General features: G+C 34.9%; 5 protein-coding genes across 5 annotated transcripts; 4 read left to right on the top strand and 1 right to left on the bottom strand.

Moving 5' to 3' along the window:
• Nucleotides 1-1178: 1178 nt before the first annotated feature.
• On the top strand, nucleotides 1179-3540 carry Tsp_08656 (putative synaptotagmin-12). The gene is made up of 5 exons (XM_003373882.1): nucleotides 1179-1350; nucleotides 1466-1551; nucleotides 1843-1954; nucleotides 2018-2172; nucleotides 3385-3540. The coding sequence occupies exons 1-5, from the start codon at nucleotides 1179-1181 to the stop codon at nucleotides 3538-3540; spliced, it is 681 nt and encodes a 226-aa protein (XP_003373930.1).
• Nucleotides 3541-5307: 1767 nt separating this feature from the next.
• On the top strand, nucleotides 5308-6805 carry Tsp_08655 (putative immunoglobulin I-set domain protein). The gene is made up of 2 exons (XM_003373881.1): nucleotides 5308-5661; nucleotides 6407-6805. Exons 1-2 carry the CDS (start codon nucleotides 5464-5466, stop codon nucleotides 6521-6523), a joined length of 315 nt encoding a protein of 104 aa, XP_003373929.1. The 5' UTR covers nucleotides 5308-5463; the 3' UTR covers nucleotides 6524-6805.
• A 447-nt stretch (nucleotides 6806-7252) lies between these two features.
• Tsp_08654 (conserved hypothetical protein) lies at nucleotides 7253-9434 on the top strand. The gene is given in 8 exon segments (XM_003373880.1): nucleotides 7253-7374; nucleotides 7387-7663; nucleotides 7737-7833; nucleotides 7927-8007; nucleotides 8086-8130; nucleotides 8200-8394; nucleotides 8465-8569; nucleotides 8668-9434. 8 exon segments carry the CDS (start codon nucleotides 7253-7255, stop codon nucleotides 9432-9434), a joined length of 1689 nt encoding a protein of 562 aa, XP_003373928.1.
• A 1133-nt stretch (nucleotides 9435-10567) lies between these two features.
• Nucleotides 10568-11693, bottom strand: Tsp_08653 (defensin-related cryptdin-related sequence 10). Its single transcript, XM_003373879.1, has 4 exons — nucleotides 11652-11693; nucleotides 11284-11530; nucleotides 10899-11215; nucleotides 10568-10723 (listed from the first exon to the last, which is right to left on the bottom strand). Exons 1-4 carry the CDS (start codon nucleotides 11691-11693, stop codon nucleotides 10568-10570), a joined length of 762 nt encoding a protein of 253 aa, XP_003373927.1.
• A 2049-nt stretch (nucleotides 11694-13742) lies between these two features.
• On the top strand, nucleotides 13743-16057 carry Tsp_08652 (hypothetical protein). Its single transcript, XM_003373878.1, has 3 exons — nucleotides 13743-13836; nucleotides 15544-15664; nucleotides 15766-16057. The coding sequence occupies exons 1-3, from the start codon at nucleotides 13743-13745 to the stop codon at nucleotides 16055-16057; spliced, it is 507 nt and encodes a 168-aa protein (XP_003373926.1).
• The last annotated feature ends 2138 nt before the right edge of the window (nucleotides 16058-18195 follow it).

The following is an 18195-nucleotide window of genomic DNA, read 5'->3' as shown; positions in this document are numbered from 1 at the left end:
AAAATTATTATTTACTATATGTGAGAGTATATGGATGGCGATATTCCTACAATAAGAAAATGGTTTAAATTTGAAAAAAGCAGTTCCATCTTTTAACTGTGCAAAATAATTATGATTTAATAATGAAATGAAGAATTTGATAATTCATAAGAAAAATATGCATGCTAAAGTCAGACAACCTTTGTATTTTATAAATATTTTTTTGTAATGATTATAATATGATGATAAAGGTGTAAGAGTAAATTTAAATACTGGCAACTTTTAAAGCAATGTGACAAATTTACTCTGTGATTGTTTGCATGAAATGAAATATCAAATTGAACTGTGATTTATAGCACGTGAAATAAGCATTTTTCATGAAGCATTGATAAGCTCTACAAGTTTGTGGCATTTCGTTAAAATTTTTATCATCATAGCTGTGTTACAGTAATGATGCTTTTCTCAAACATTTCTTTGTACGGACAATTAGACAAAGTTCTTTATGCGCATCTAACCTTGCTCTGCATGATATCCAATCATTATTTGATTCATTATTCTGATAGATATGTCTGCTGGAACTCCTGCTATCATCACTCCCTGCTGTGTACTATATTGATTTTATGGAACCAATCTATTTTACATCGTTTTAAAATAATGTATACATGTACTTTTCCGTTTTCTTTAAAAACTTAAAACGGAAGAAGTGTGGTGCATTCACTGACATCGTAATTGCATTGCTTTTCTTCGAAAAAATGACACTTATGTTTTCAATTCCATTTCCTTAAAGTACTGAGAAGTTTAGTTGGACTGCATTAAGATTGAAAATGAATAATGTCTTTTCAGTTATTATTTAAAAAGATTTGCGGTTCATGCTGATTTTTTTAACAAAAACTACAAAACATTGACTAGGGAACAGTTAATTAATGGGATAATTGCTTGATTGGCTGTTAATGAAGTATTGGGTTAAGAGATTATAGTATGAATAGCGTTTTCACGGTCCAGCGCCAATCATTGATTCAGCATTGAATATGAGGGCAGTCAGCACAAGTAATGCGTTTTGCAATTTTGTTGACTTCCCTCCCATCGTTTTGTCTATGACAATCAGCTGAACTTGTGACAGCCTTTCAGAGTGTTTTATTAAAGTAGTTCTTTTTGCTAATTGCTTTTATTCTGATCTGTTGTCACACTGAAAGTTCAGTATGGATCACTGTTTGTTAAATAAGATGATTTTGGGTAACGTAAACTTTTCTGGCCACAAACGAGGCTCAGGTGGACATAGAAAGGCAAAGCACAATAATACATTTCAAGTGGACGGCCGTAGAGCTTTTTCCATGCAGCCAATTGTTCACAGGAATCTTGAAACCCCAACAGGTAGAAACAGTATATCTACAATAAAAAGCTAAACGACTGTGTTCTGAATCCTTGCAGCTCTTTTTATTATGTATAATTTGTTTTGAAAAATTGTAATACGCAAAAATTTATTTAGGAAACCGACTGAAGAAGCAGGCATTGCATGTACGATGGTCACATTATGATACAATGCAAGTCGGAGGAGGAGATCCAGTGTCACAAGTAATTTCTTCGTTGAAACAAGTTGGATTGCACTCTGGATCTGAGGCGAATTCTGCGAAAGAGGCGAGTAGTTGTTTTCTTTTATAATTATGAATAAAAAAGATTATTTTTTTATTTTTCTTATAACTTAATAAATTTATTTTTAAAGGTATTATTTAGAGATGAAAACTAGTCGTTCATTAAGCTGCTTAAGTTTCATGTTGTATTTTATTGTTTATTGCATATGTAAAAGACATTAATGTAATGATAAATAAGAATTATAAAAGAATAAATTCTGGATATAAATTTCAGACAAGATGCTCTGGCAAACTGCTTGTTGCTTTGTTGTATCAACCAGAGCAATGTCGATTGACGGTGTACGTGTTGCAAGCGAAAGAGCTTTCACCTCCCGACAGTCCAATAGGTACTTCAGTGATGACAAAAACAATGACAACAGACATAATTAAGAAATGATCTCTTTTTGAAGATTCCTTTGCAATCATATGGCTAGTACAGGAAAATGGAGAATGTGAAAAACGCACTACGGCTGTAAAGTACGGGCGTTGTTCACCAATATATAACGATATTGTAAGCTTTTACATTGAGCCACGAGCTGCATGCGAAGCATCACTTGTAATTGCGGTAAGTTACCGAAGAAACATTAATTTTTGAGCATTTTTTCACTGTAACACAATTCAAAATCTCCACAGTTAAACCACTACAATTTTTTAATGTTAGATATAGAATGTTTGCGCAGAACTGTATATTTGCATTTAACATTTTAAATGAATCAAATTTCATTTGACAATTCAATCTAATCTACTTTTAAACAATGGCACTGTGCTTAAACTGAAAATAGAATTGTGCTTCTTTTCATGTAGAAGATAAAATACTGAAATATGAAATTGCAATTGCAAAAGTTATACAACAATAAGTGTTATTAATTTCATATAGAATAACGGTCAATGATCATTTTCTGAAATCCAATTCTAATCAATTGCACTTATTGCATGAATTCAAACAGTGACCAAGGTGAGATAGGACTTTCCATTTTTCATTCAAAAAATATTATAGAAAAAACATAGCCTTTACAAATTTAAAATGAATTAATTATGAATAATGTGCACGTTTTATGAGCAATGTAAGCGGAGTTTGGTCCCCAATTATTAGAAAATTCGCATTCAGCTTGGAAAAGAATGACTTTCGTTACCAAGCCAACAGGTCATTTTTATCAGGACAACATGCATTGAAAGGAAATAAAAATGACAATAAGTTGAAATTAAATTGCGCCACTATTTCAAAGTGAAAATAAAAAATATTACACTACTTCAAAGATTGATTTAAAATTTTCTATAAGCTTGACAACAATACCTCTTTACTAATTGAAGTCAGAAGTTTCTTCTACCCAATGCAGTGCGTTAATTGAACTGTACAATAATCCCCATTTTTTGAAATTGCTGCTACAGTGGCTTTAGACGCATCTTTCAATTTAGTTTGTGATGCAAATTATTATACTTGGAAAACACAAAGTTAATTTTTTCGTAAATGAAACATCTACAGGAATAATACAGGAAAATAGTGCGGTGCTTTTTGTTTTATCATTAAAAATACGCGTGCAAATCATTGCACGAATGAGATTCTTTCCTATTTGATAAATAGTAATAAATCAAAACCTCTAAAAATGTTTAACCTAGATGTTCTAGTTTGAAAAAATAATTTCAGTAGTAGAAAAAAGTTTACTAGATTATAGTATGGATTAACATGATAGGATGGATATAGTATGAGCAAAAAATAACTTTTATGAAGAAAAATCTAATATCACACTTGAATTTAACATGTTGTACTTCAATTCAGTTATCAAGCGCCAGTTCAACAGTGATGCAAGATGAAATTGGACATGTTATTTTGGGCAATTTATCGAACGAATCTGGAAAAATGCAATGGCGCCAGATGATTGCTTATCCAAATCACAGAATAGCAAAGTGGCATTCTTTGACGTTGAAATGGTGATCACCCAAGTAGGCAAAATAATTGTTCAACATACATAGATTGTCAGCAAACAAAACGCATTTCCTTCCCATTTATCGAAGTCCACTGTATACATTCCATAATTATAAATATGTAGCTGGTGGCTTGATGCATGTTTCAGTTTATTATTTATACTGCGCTTGGAATGATAGAACATTTTCGAATTTAAAAATTATCTTCTATTGTATCATTTTTATTATACTTTTTTTCTTTTATAATGCCATATGTATAATATAGTATAATGTAATGTAATGTAATGTAATGCAATATAACAATATAATATAATGTAATATAATATGGTATTTCATTATATTCTATTATATATTGCTTTATTGTTATTATTATTATTATTGTGTTTTGAAAGCATGATTTTTGATGGTGGTAGCTTCAAGTAAATCAAATGACGTGCTACCTTCATGTTTGCTTCTCCACGGGATGTACACACCTTGAAATGAACAGAAATGAAAATTGTTCATCGGATGAATGCGTCCACTGAATAGCATAATAGGAAATGTTTTTCATGTGGAACACCAATATTTATCATATTAATTGAATAAGCTACTCATCAGAATTGATTCAGAAGTAATACCAGCCATTGTTGTCGGTTTAAAATATTAATTTAATAATGAAATCTGGCGTGATATTTCAAAATGGTCATTCATAATAAGTGCAGTGAATTAATTGCTAGCTGAATGCAATATTCAGCTAAATAAGCAGTAAATCGTTGCATAGATTACGGTTGTTTAAAATGTAAAACTTTTCTACAACTTTGTATGAATATAAACACAGGTGGGTATGCTATAAAAGTGACTGTAATATTTTTTCCAGCTTGTACTTTTGATAAATTGTTATGATCATCTTCATTTCAATTTATTTCGTTTGGTAGAACTTTAAAAACAGCTACAAAGAATAGATGCAATTGTAGCAGTGTTATTCATGTCAACAGCTTCAAATATTTGAAATTATTTGAGCAGAGAACAACTTTTGTGAGTACCTAAAGTAAATAAGATAAATTTCAAATGTCCAAACATTGCTCTTTGCACAGCTATCATATGAATGTTTGCTTATTCATGAATCGGCTAATAAGTTTCGTTAATAGCCACTTAGTTGCGTTGCAGTAAGATTTCAACTATTAATGAGCAAGCAGTTTCCATCATGATTAAGCAACATATAAAAATAGAAATAGAAAATGCAGCTTTAGCTTGTTCTTGAAAAATTTTTCTATTTTATTGCTTTACAATCTGCCGACGGATTGTGATAATGATGATGTTAGCTTTATATTGTTTAGCTTGGTTTTTAAGCTGCATTTTCTTAGTTTTTGTTTAATTGTATTAACTCTTTTTAAAGAATGTAAAAAATTTTTGTTTTTCAAACTAAAAATGCTAAAATCATCATTTATAAAAACTAACATTGACGTATCAGTTTGAGAGAAGAGAAGAAGAAAACAATTTTGGCCACAATTTCGATGCTTTTTTTTATTGGATTAGTTGCTGTTGTTGTTGTTTGAAATAATTCTAGCTTACGTCAAGCCAATTAAACGACAACTGGGCTTTTGAATTATGACGCCAATGATAAGAATAATGGAAAGCTGTTGCAGTCACAAACAGCAATTCTAGCTGGCCGGCAAGAAGTAATGATCATCTTGTTTCTAATCACAAGCGGAAATAAAGTGACAAGAGAAAAAGCCCCAACGCACAGCTGCGTGAAGACTGGCAAACAAGCATGCTTTTCGCTTCTTTAATTTCTGCTGCTTACTGCTTTCACGTTTATTGCTTCCACTTCTTCTGAAAAGCACACATTTCATATATATATATATATATATATATCTATCTATTTATCGGAGTTCGGATATTGCACTGCACGTCTTTTCAACTTTCGAAATTCTCCCACAATTCAACTGATAATATGGACCCTTACATTGAACAAGCACCTAGCATATTGAACAAGCCTGACGGATCTGTTCTTTTTGAATGTATGGTTTCTGCGAATCCTGATCCAGAAGTGAAATGGTATTTCAAAGATCAAGAATTGACAAACAATGACCGATATGTAATTAAGAAAAGGAAAATGGTTGGAAAGTATGCGTGCACTCTTCAAATAAAGGTACGCTTTATGCTGTTTGTTCTTTATAAGCAAAATTCGATCCAATGAAGCTGTTTATTTATATTTTTCTTTTAAAAACGTTTGAACAATTTTGCGGTATATATATAAGCATAGATACATTAAAAATCTTTATCAAACCAACGCCAGTCGGCAAAGTTGTAATATATTATTACGTTTTATTGTGTGCATTATTTTATGACTTGAAAATTAATTTTGAAAAATAGCAATTGTTATATAAGTTTGGATTTCAAGCATACTTTTGAATGGAATATTATATGAGGAATCGTCTTCTATTTCTAAATCAGTAACAACATTTGTCGACAAATATTCCACCTAGTGTGTGTTGAAGAGATTTAAGCTACGCAAATAAATTTGCGTAAGTCAGCATGTATTGAAACTGATAATTCCTGACTGTTAAATGTTAAATGATAATTGTCGAATTTACTTCACCATTATAGTAATCAAGTTCATCTTTTAGTCGAAAAGCGTGTTATGATAATTATCAATGTTTTTGTCATTTTGAAATTCCATGCTTTTGACTTGTCAGAAATAATAGCTTTGCTATAACGTGAAAAATTTTAGCAACACTCTGAAAGAAAATTAATGCAAAATTTTCATTTAGCATCTAAACAATTCTGCAATCATTGCTTCGAACTGTTTGCCAAAGAGAATTTTAAACTTTAATAAAATTTGCATCAAATAGTTTCGACAAGAATGAACAAATAATGCACGATTTTTTTTTCAGAATCCAAATAACAGCGATCAAGGTATTTACAAAGTTGTGGCTACGAATTCAAGAGGCAAAGCTGAAAAAGAGCAAACCTACGTCATGCTATGCACTGGCGATTCAATGTACAAATAAAAGTGCTCAGTTTTATTAATTCATCCTTCTTTACAAACAACCGGCTAAACGAAGGAAGGTAATATATTTTGCTTAGCGAACAATTTTCACGATCTTTTCCGTCTATCTCTTTCCCCAATTCGGTGGGCATTTTCTGATAATGCACAATAATTTGCATATTTATATCGTTGAATTTCTCTCATTAGTCGTCAGTCATTGTTTGCTTTTCGTATAGCCTATGCAATTTTGTCGTCTAGAATTTTCTTTCTGCTCATCTGACGGCGGCGAATGCATTCTTGTTGTATACATAAGCACAATGGAATGTGTGTGATTGTTTTTCTGTTCAAATATTTGATTTTTTAAGAAAATATTTTTCTCACGTAGTGCTTGCGCTAGCTAGGAAAATTATTTCATCCGCCGGCTGTGAAAAAAAAACCAGAAAATTAAAAGCTGTTCAATTAAAATATTCATTTTTTTTTAATTTACGTAAAAGTGGAAAGAAGCATTTTTTTGAATTTGTATTGTGAAAAAGCTGTCAAATTCGTAGCTCAAACTGTGCGAATGCACTTTATCAAATTTGCGAAGCATTTTTGAACAAAAACAAAGAAAAAAAATTAAAAGTGTAAAATTTGAAAAGTTCGCTGTGGGAAGAATTTCTGTTCGCATTGCTGCAAACTGGAAAGAAAAGACAAAAATGCCACCGTTCTCGACTCGTCTGCATCTCGTCCATATGCAAATATTTGTGCACGAATGCGGGACGGCTCAGCTAACCGGCTGCTGTTGCTGCTGCTGCCTGGCGGAGACGTTCGTGCTTGTTTGCTTTTGAAACCAGCTCAGGCTACACTGGCGGAATTGGTGCATTGGAACGGAATGTCGATTTGAAGCACCCGTGGGGCTAGTGGGATGTTGTTCATCCATCTCCGTCGCCACCTGAAAGCCCCGTGGCTGTGGCTTCAACTGTTGGCAGTGTTGTTGCCAGCGCTGATTTACATATCAAATCGGTTTCACCTTCGTCAACTTCAGCAGGACGTGTCCTCAGTCAAGAGACAGCTGGAAGCTGAACAGCAATTTCCCAACTGTCCACCCGTGACAAATGGACAACAAGAAAGTGCGCCTGGTCCTGTTGCCAGTTTGCCGAGCCGGGCCAAAAGGGACGAAAATGTGAGTATCTCTTCTATTTTTCTTTTAAATCGTGTGAAATGAACAACGGCCAATTTGGGTTCTGATTTTGCAGCTTCGGTTCCACTGGGCAAAAGATGCATTCATTGAACAATGCATGGCCGTGCACGAGTACTGTGCCGAGATGAATGATTTGGAACAAGGCGCTCAAGGTTGCTCGAGTCAAAAAACAAAAGCAAAACAAAACAAAATTCAAACATTGAAAAATTTTTGATGTTGTTGTACAATTTTTCATTGAATCGTAGGTTTACCGGGACCTCGTGGACCCCAAGGACGAAGAGGAATGCCTGGTGACAGAGGTCCAACAGGACCACCCGGAGAAAGAGGTGATTTCTTTGTAAACGTTCAACGTCATATATGCATATATATATACATATGTATATGTATTCAATTGTTATGTTAAGGACCCAAGGGAATGCCAGGAGAACCTGGAATTGATGGAAAAGACGGTACGTAATTGTTCTTTCAATGATAATTATTCACCCGGAAAAGAAAATCCAAATTTTCTGCATCTCTAGCCAACTGTTCTACTTGTGAATTTTCCTTGTACGACAACTGTTCGTTGAGTACACAAAATGGCTCTCATTTGCCGAGACTTTTTCCTTTTCAATATTTAACCGGGGCCGAAGCTTTGGAATCGATCGGAAATTTCCTTTCCGCATCAGAACAAGATAACAGTCGATTGAGTCAGTGTATCTTGAACTGCATTCAAGGTAGTCGAATCGAAAACGAGGCAAATTGATCGATAAATTATAATATGCAAATTTTTATTATTGAATTTAGAAGTTGTCGTCACGGACGTTACCACACCATCCTCAACTACTGCAACAACTCCAGTTGAAAGAACCGAAGAAGAAGTGCCTGTTGATGTGAAAGATGCGGTTGCACGTGAGTGTGTCTTTTCTTTGTTTTTCGTTGTTTTTTTGGCCATTATTTGTATAAAAGAAATAAATGCACATTTATTGACCATGTTCGAATTTCTTCAGACTGTGCTTTGCAACGATTTGGAAAACCAATTTTTCACGCCCACGCAAAGACGTATTACGGTGCTTGGATGAAGGATCCGTTTCCCAGGAGGTATGAGGATTTCAAAAAGCGCTGGTTGACGCAACATTTTTATGGAAATTCGTTGTACGAGTTTGAAAATGAAGCCGACCTGCGCCGAGAGAAGGTGTCCAGAATTATCGATTTGCCGTACATGTACGACGGCACTGGACACGTCATTTATAATGGAAGCTTGTTTTATCAACGGGCCGGAACGCCGAAAATTGCCAAATACGACATTTACACCGGAGAGTACAAGGAAAAAGCCATCGCCAAAGTTGCTTACAAATATGACCATTATCTGTACAAAGTTCCTTACAATTATTTTGATTTCGCAATTGATGAAAATGGACTTTGGGTCGTATACCGCTATTGGAATAAGCAATATCCCGTAGTCAGTCATGTGGACATGCGAGATTTGGCAATTTTACAAACGTGGGAAATCACTGAATTGGACAGGTCTGAAATTGCCGACTGTTTTGTCATTTGTGGTTCACTGTATTGCATTCAAAGCAATACTGAATTGAACAGCAATGTTTCGGTAAAATACGACTTGTATCGAAACAAGCTTACCAAAATTGATATACCCTGGGTAAATTTGTACCAAAGCAGCAATATGATTGCCTACAATCCGTCGGATAAGAAAATTTACGTATTCGATTACGGCTATTTGCTGACGGTTCCAGGAGAAATTTACTGGCGTGCCTGAAGAGATAGAGGGGGAAAGATAAAGAGGGAGAGGGGGAAAGAGAGAGAGAGAGAGAGAGACAGAGAAAGAGAAAGAGAGAAAGAGAGAGAGAGAGAAGGAGAGAGAAAGAAAGGATAGTTATTAATAGGAATTGCTTTCATTAGAAGCAAACAACTTGCAACAGGCACGCGTTTATTTAAATTTTTATACACTGCCTTTATCAATTGACTTTCATAAGCCGATTGCAACGTCATCACCTCGTTTCAGCTTAATTTTTGCACTTTCTTCAGAGGTTTTGTTTTTCAACGTAGAAAATTAAAATTGCTTATTTTTTAAAATTGAAAAACGAAACAAAAAACTGCAGAACTTGTGATGTATGTAAATGCCAATTGAAAAAGCAGAAAACAATACCGTGATGCGCAAAGAACAGACAGTATTTACCTGTACCGCCGCCTCTGTTTGTTATTTTCAAATCAATGCAAATAAATAAAATTTGCGATTTGAAAATCAACATTTTAATTTAAAAAATCAGGTATTATTTATATATTATTGGTTAATTATTCACAGGAACTTTTTTGTTTCACATCTATATGTTTTTCTTATTTATGATAACAATTATTATTATTATTAATCCAATCATATTATATATATATATGTATGTATTTTTACTTATTTGCTTTCATTTCACATTTATTCTCTTCTCTGTCAAATTGTATATATAAATAATTTCTGAACGATGAAATATTGAGCGATATATGCAAAGATAATTGAAAACAAAATTTGTCAAATTATAAGAAATGCATGCAATACAATAGTGCACTTTTTTCAGGCTAAATAAACTCATAAATAAATAAATAATAATAATAATAATAAAGAAGACGAAGAAGAAGAAGAAGAGATGGATACCACGATATATTTGCACAGCATATACGAAAAGGCGTCTTTGTCTACCATATTGGGAAAGAAAACAGATGCTGCATTTTTTGTTTTCTTTTCCAATTTTGTTCTCGAAAGTTTTGCTTGACAATAACAGTCATTTGTAATACTGTGGTAAGTGTTAATGATGATAACGATGATTATGCAAATGATGTAGATTATTTGGAACTGGATATATATATATATACGTGTGTGTGTGTGTCATATTGTTGAATGGATTATGCAGAATAATAATGAATAAGATATACGTGTGTAGAGTGTTCAACTTTTGTTACCATTTTTGCGTTCACTCTTACCAATGCCGAGGACTTTGTGGAAAAAGTGCGGCATTCCAAAATTCCAAGACCTGTTACTGTCGGTTGATTTCTGGCACACTGCAGTCGTGGCAGAGCACGAGGACGTGGCGCCAGTTTCGTCCCAAAGGCTGCTGTCGTGCAGAAGATGACCATTGTGATCCGGGGGAAAAAGTCCATCGTCGACCAAGCTACCGCAGCCCCTCGCGGCTTTGCAGCACTGGACCGAGTTGCTGGAACTGCCGGCGGCTAACACGTGGCGATTTTGTTCTTGCTTGACATTGCCAACTCTGCCAGATGCAGCCTTGTCAGCATGACGAGCGGAGAATGCAATTTTGGCAAATGGATTGCAAAAGCCGTTGCTCTTCACGTTTCGGCACGGTTCGTCGTAGTCGTAGTCGTAGTCATAGTAGTAGTCTTGTGGCAGGCACAGTTCCGCATCCGGGGCATCGTAAACCGTACGATTCGGCGGTGGAACCACGTATGAGCGGTATTCGCCGGGCCATCGATGTGGAAATGACTTCTTCACTGGACTAGAGGCGATCCTTGTTTCCCCCAACTGCTGCACCGTAGCTGGAAAAAAATCCACAATTCAATACACTGCTCATACAACAACAACAACAACAACAACAACACTGAACCTTGTGGAGATGAGTCGACAATATTCAGATTCTCGTCCGCCGGTTGGGACACTTTCTTCTCCTGTTGCTGTCCGAAAAAATGCTTGCCAAGTCCGGCTATGTCGTTCGCAGACAAACGATGACCACAGGCCGGACATATGGGACAACAATTGTCCGATGAACTACAGACACTGTCCTGCGATGAGCTTCTTTTCATTTTTTCACTCGGATCACTCTCGTCAACCGGTGGTGCATTATTGTCTTTGCCCTGAAAAAATTGAACAAATTCAAAATTGCACATCTCTAAAAATGGGTACAGAAGAATTTAATTAAAAGAAAAAAATAGTATTTTTTCATCTCAACTTGTAAAGTTGCCATTGGAAACTTACGCATTGCTCAGTCGAGGAAAGATCGTCGGTCGACGACGCCATTATGCAAAATGCTTCTCGACCGTGTTCGGCAATGATAACAAATTGAACAGTGAATGAGATGGATAATAATATTATCAATTGCAAAAAGCGTTGCTCACAAAGCACAAGTGGCCATCAGGCAGTGAGTGCAGCGCAGCCCAGCACAGCACAGCAGTCTGAAATCGAAGAAAATAATCAAATGATAAAACAGAACTGAAATTCGAACACAACGATCGCGATATAAAAAGACAAATCCAACAACCACGCCCTCCTTGTTTTTACGACTGCGTGTACCCTTTGGATCGGATCGCATCGGATCAAATGTGCTTTCGCTGGCTTTTCTTGTTTTTTCTTCTGTTGTTGTCCAATAATGTGTGTGTTTGTGTGCATTAGATTGCATTAGTAAAAGAATATAAAATTCTCATATTTGCTGATATGAATAAACAATTCAAACACTACGGATGGAGAAAAATTGTTCCGATCACACGTTGAGCAGAACAACAACAACAACAACAACTAACAAAGCTATATAAAACCATTGGACAAGTTTTGCATTCTATATTTGCAGCATCTGCACTCTCGACTGTGCAAATTCTCCCTTGACATTTATTATCCACACACACAGACACACACACACATATGTATATATATATATATATATATGCACATATATACAATAATAATAATAATAATAATATTATTATTATTATTAATGAAAATTTTATTTTAATTAGTACATATTTTTCCGACATCCACGTTGGTTTTGTTTAAAAAATGGTTGTGGCTCAACACTGTTTGCTAACAATAAGTCATGTCCGGCTAGCAGACAATTTGGTAAATATTGATCAATGATATACTGAAATACAATTGTAGACAATTATAAAAATGCTCGTTAAGCAAAAGCTCGTCGTTTTGATTATAATTAATTAATAAAAAGTAGAAGAACTGACTAATTTAACAAAAAGACGACAACGACGACGACGATGATAATTATAAGGAGGGGGAGGGGGAGGATGGAAAAAATAAGTTGTACATTTACACACAACAAAGAAAATAGAACGCATACTATCAAAGCAAATGATGCAGGAATGTTTTTGAAATTACAATAAAAACAGATATAATTACGAACAACTGATGAATAATGAATGTCAAGCAAAGCAAGCTTTTTTCATTCAACAGGAGGTGATTTTATGATCAGCCCGCAAGGTCAGAAACAATAAACATCATGCATGCATGATTCACATCTTTACAATAAATAAACCGAATTGATGATAATGATGATGATGCAAACCTGTCACTCTGAAATCCGAATGCAAATCTGAAGCAAATATGACAACCAATAAATAAAAGCATACTACAAACAAACAAACAAACAACACATCCACTTATAAAATGGAATTCACCATCTCGAAAGCAGAAAGCAGTCCATCTCTTACTCTTCCTTTCTCTCTTTTTTAAAAATCTTTTGCTTACTTTCTTTTATTCTGCATAAAATCAACATCAATGCAAATAAATAAAGAAAGAAAACAGAAGAAGTCGATCGATCGTCCAGAAAATGCCGTCTTCGAAAAAATAGCATCTAATCACTTTGATCAGAGCACGAATGGAAGAGCAAGAAAAAAACAAAACAAGGAAAATTAGCTCAACTTTTTCAGACGTCTGGAAGCTGTAAAACCATGGTCATCATTCCCTCTCTCTCTTTCTGATGGTAATTAGCAGCAGAAGTTGAATTCAAACAAGTGACCATACGCAATGCACAACAGATCAAGCATTGTTTCAATTGATGACGACACTAAAAACAATAAACTGCCCTTTCTATTAATATATTATTATTTATTCTCTTCTCTTTCGCACATTTTATTATTCTTGCACCAATTATATGGTGCAAGAATAATAATATTCACAACTACTTGATGATCGAAAAGCAGCAAAATCTATCTGATCAATCGAATGACAATCATCAGAATTGATCATTTTCAAATGAATCATCATCATCATTCTTCTTTTATAAGGATTAAGCAAATGAGTATAAATGAGTATAAACTAGAAAATCTTGGCTTGTATTTAAAAATGGAATTTGCACCACGTTCGTTGTCAAAGCTCGAAAGCTCCTGGCAACCGATCCAACAGTGTACTGAAGCTGAGCTTGCCTATAGCAGCTACAGTGAGTGCCTCCACCTCCTCCTCCTCCGCCACATCCCACGCCCACCGTTGGTAATGCTCACGGCCACGTAATCAATTAAACTACAAATCAGGACAATCTAATTTGTCCAATCTCAAGAGAAAGCGAAAGCTGAAACCTTGATTAGCTTCAATTTTTCTGATTCACCTTTAAAACAATTATTATACATACAAACATGTACCATTATCGCCACCGCCAGTTCACTTTGATATCCGTATCATTTTGTTAATTGAAATAATAAAAACAGAATCTCAATTAACACAACATGTGTAAAAAATAGTATATATGCAAACAATAATATTTATGCTTTGTTTAATGATTTCTGAGAGAAATTGAAAATTTCATCCAACGAAAATTACTGACTGATGAATAATAATAAAAATCTACCATATGCGAACAGTGATCAAAGAGAGAATGAATGGACAGTAAACTTTGCATAAAATGACCGAAAAGCCTGCTGAAAATGAGTAAAATCAAGAAGAAGCACGTCTATATTTTTTATTCACTTCACCACGGCGGGCAATTGACGTACGCAACAGACGGTTGAAAAACTGAAGGCTAGCTTTTTTTGAATAACAGCAAAATAGATTGATCAGTTTGAATAAATTCCACAAATACAACTTCTTCTTGTAATATTAACAATAAATAATAAATTTTATGTCGTTATCATTATTATTCAGGATAGCATTGTCAGGCTCAAGGAAAAAAGTTCATCATTTTGCCATAAGAAACTTCTCCTTTCACAAAGTTATTATTATTGAAATCAAATGTCAACCTACAATTGTGCTTCTCACTCATCGAAATTCATATTTCAATATCTGAATGAATTTTAAAGAAGAGAAAAAAGAAGAAGAATAAAACCCATTGAAAAGTGAAAACAAATCAATTGCAAAACAACCAAGCGTGACACTATCAGAACCCGTTAATTAGCAATAATGGTGAAGATGGGGAAAATGAAGAGCACAGAGTGAAAAAAAAATATTCCTAAAAATTGAAATTAAAACTCTCTTCTAGATAAAGCAAAAAACAACAACTTGCTCGTTTTGCATCTGATAATTCAAATTGATTATAATACACTTTTTCTCTTTTTTTTTAAATTTTTTCCCAAGCGATCAATCTTGAGTTGACGAGAGGCGATCATTATTATTATTATGTGAGAACAGTGTCGAGGAAGTTCACTCATTCCAATCGCGAGATACCTGATTTTCTCCATGCAGACAGACAGACAGACAGACAGACAGTTGAAAGAAAGCAAAAAAAATCAATGAACCTCAAAGTTGAGCATAATTTGAAAATAAGAAAAAAACAAAAAGATGAACAATTCTTCTTCCACTGCATCGGATGACTAATCCGACGGTAATTCCAAAAGCTGGCAAATCGAGAAGAAACTGCTGTTGTATCGGTTGTGAAATGAGAACGAAAGCTGGGTAACTCCAATAGTTGAAAATTTCCATCCAAACGATCAAACTGAATAAGCAAATACAATACCCCTATATAGTTGTAGAGGATTTTCTGTGGACCGATAAATTTCAATTAAAATTCATCACTTCTTGCGACAGACAAAGCAATTTCTTCTTATTACTTTGTATCCCCCTTTCACAGATCATTAAACAATACATCTCTCACTCTCTCTCTCTCTCTTTGATCAGCAAGCATCAGGACAATTTCGTCATATTTCAATCTCTGCAGGATCTTCCCCATCGGCAAGGACAAGTGAAAGTGAGTTTGAACAGAAACAAGAAGAAAAAAGCACAAATTCAAAAGCATTCTCAACACTCCATCTCCCCCAAAAAAGAATGAATGGAAAAAAGTAATAATAAAACAGAGTAACCTTTTCTCAGGATGTAAAAATAAAATATCAATAAATTATTCATCATCAACAACAGACTGTTTCTCTTTCCCACGTTCCAGAGCAAAATTAATTACAAAAATGGCGAACGTCATGAAGCCAATACATTTCTGGTACAATAGTCATTGGAGAGGAGAAACAAGCCTTCACCGACCGCCGACTATACAGCTAATCTTCCACTTTTGCATACGCTTCTTCTTTTGCACAACTTATTCAGATGGAAAAGACAGCACTGAACGATCATGCCGAATGTCATTTCTGACATTTTCTGATAAATCTACTTTTTGCCTCTCCATCTTGCCAGAACAACAAGAACAACACATCTGCAGCCGCATGAAATTGAGTGAAGAGTGAAGAGTAAGCTGAATTTTGGAGAGTAAGAAAAATATACACACGCAAATATATATATATATATATATATGTTTAGATAAATAACTTTCAAAATCAACGCTGAATCAATATAAATAGCTTGCTTATTTCAAAAATCAAAAAGAAGAAAAAACAGCCCTGTCAGACGTGCTGTCATCAGATACAGAGCTGAAAAATAAAGCTATGACGTCACAAAACTGATTAATGATCAAGATAGAACGTAAAAAGAGGAAAAGCCGCTCGGCTGACGACAAATCGCGGACTGAACAATTTCCAATTATTCTCCTGTGTGCAATAATGAAATTTGAAAACCGCCTCATGATATATGAAAAACAAAATGATAATCAAGTAATAGCATAAAAACAGCTAAATTTCAAGAATTCCACATTCCACTTGCCTGTTTGAGCTGCTGAAAGACGAGAAAGTTCGCTTGAATATTTTGTTGTAAAATTATCATTATCATTATTACTGGACTCTTTGCTTTGTCTGCCTCTTCTTGGCAGTCCAGTTATTGAACCACTACTTCTCAACGGCCTTCACCAGTTGCCTGCGGTGTCGATATACGCACACTTCTTCCTGCGTGCAAACCTGCTTTATCAGCAGTTTTTGAAAATTAAAAACGTCGGCCAAAATTGGTCACAAAAAAGTCTACATATGACAAACGGCTATCCAAGCACGGTCAACAACAAGAACGGCAGATCAAGATTCGAAATTTCCAAATCTGAAAAGCAACCCGTCGAAACGTCTGCAATGTTCAACCAACTGAACAGTATAATGCAAATTTTCAAAATCGCTCCGCAAGGGACGGTTTCAAATAAAGCACCCCCGCAACAAATAAACGACCAGTCGCGCCAACAATCAACGACCTTGATTTTATTTTTCTTAAACGTCACATACTGTAGCTTTGGAACATTTCATTTCGCAGTTCTTTTTGTAATTTCACCTAGTGAAAAATATTTACGAAAGTGATTCGACTTTCTTTTTTCAATTTCAAATAGTTAAAAATGAAAATTCCACCAACATCACAAGATCAAGCAATGCTGATACTTTAGAAAATGGCAAATTGGTCCATGCAAAAGCAAGTTGCCATTCCAAAATGCGACGACAAACATCAATTCGCCAGGCTGTGAAAAAAGATAAATTACAAAAATGAATAAAACACTGATTAGATAACGTTTTCGGTCGGTGTTGAATTTCTCCGTGAGTAGGCATGGCACGGTTCAGCGCGACGGCTCGCCCATTATTCAAACATTCCAAATTGCTCAATTGGAAGCGAAAAAATTATTCATAAGCAAACAAGTGAAATCATCCGCTGACGATGCTGGCCACAACTTGTCGCAACAATATCAAATTGTATAACAGCCAACCGGGTGAATCATTCGTTGCTCATTTTCTCAATTTTTGCTTGCTTCATGTCAATATGAGCTGAAATTATTTCATCCTATGCAACTAACAACACTATGTGGAGGTAAAGATCAGCCAATTGCATTATCATTATTGTTGTTCAGTTTTTCTTTTTCAATTTATTGAAACGATCAGAAGAATAATTGTGACCAAAATTTGAAGTTTCTACTCGTCCAAATGCACACTGCTTCTGCAAAATAAAAGATAGATGCTTGTGTTGTTGGGGCTCTTCCAATTAATCAAAGCCAAGCGGAGTCAATTTCATAATAAAACGTCGCCAACTGTTTACACTGGTGATTGGACTTTTACCAAGGCAGGAAAAGATAGATATATGTTCGCTGTGAACAACAAAAGCCAAAAAAATTAACCAACAAGCGTAAAGCTGCATGCACATTTCAAACGAAAGGACGGATAAAAGTGTTCCGGCCGGCGGTAGCGCATCTGTTGGCGACCAGTTTCTACCTTTTCCCCCTCCAACTAGTAGATATTATCGGAATATAGAGCGCAAGCACTTCTCCCGTCTGGCGGCTTGCGGACAGATGGATTGTTTCATATGTCAATCATAATTTGAAAGATTGTAGTTATGAAACACACAATTTTGAAGATGGAATACTCGAAGAAAAAATCCAAACGCGCGCTGAACAAAAGGAAGATTGCCGGATGAAAAATGGCTGTCGTGCTGACACGTTTGATGAAAAGAAATGATTGTCTAGTGAAGA

Source organism: Trichinella spiralis (genome assembly GCF_000181795.1).
Source record: "Trichinella spiralis strain ISS 195 chromosome Unknown Scfld6, whole genome shotgun sequence".
In the NCBI taxonomy this organism is placed as follows: domain Eukaryota; kingdom Metazoa; phylum Nematoda; class Enoplea; order Trichinellida; family Trichinellidae; genus Trichinella; species Trichinella spiralis.
Note: the sequence above shows the minus strand (reverse complement) of the source record. Positions and strands in the feature narration are given on the sequence as shown.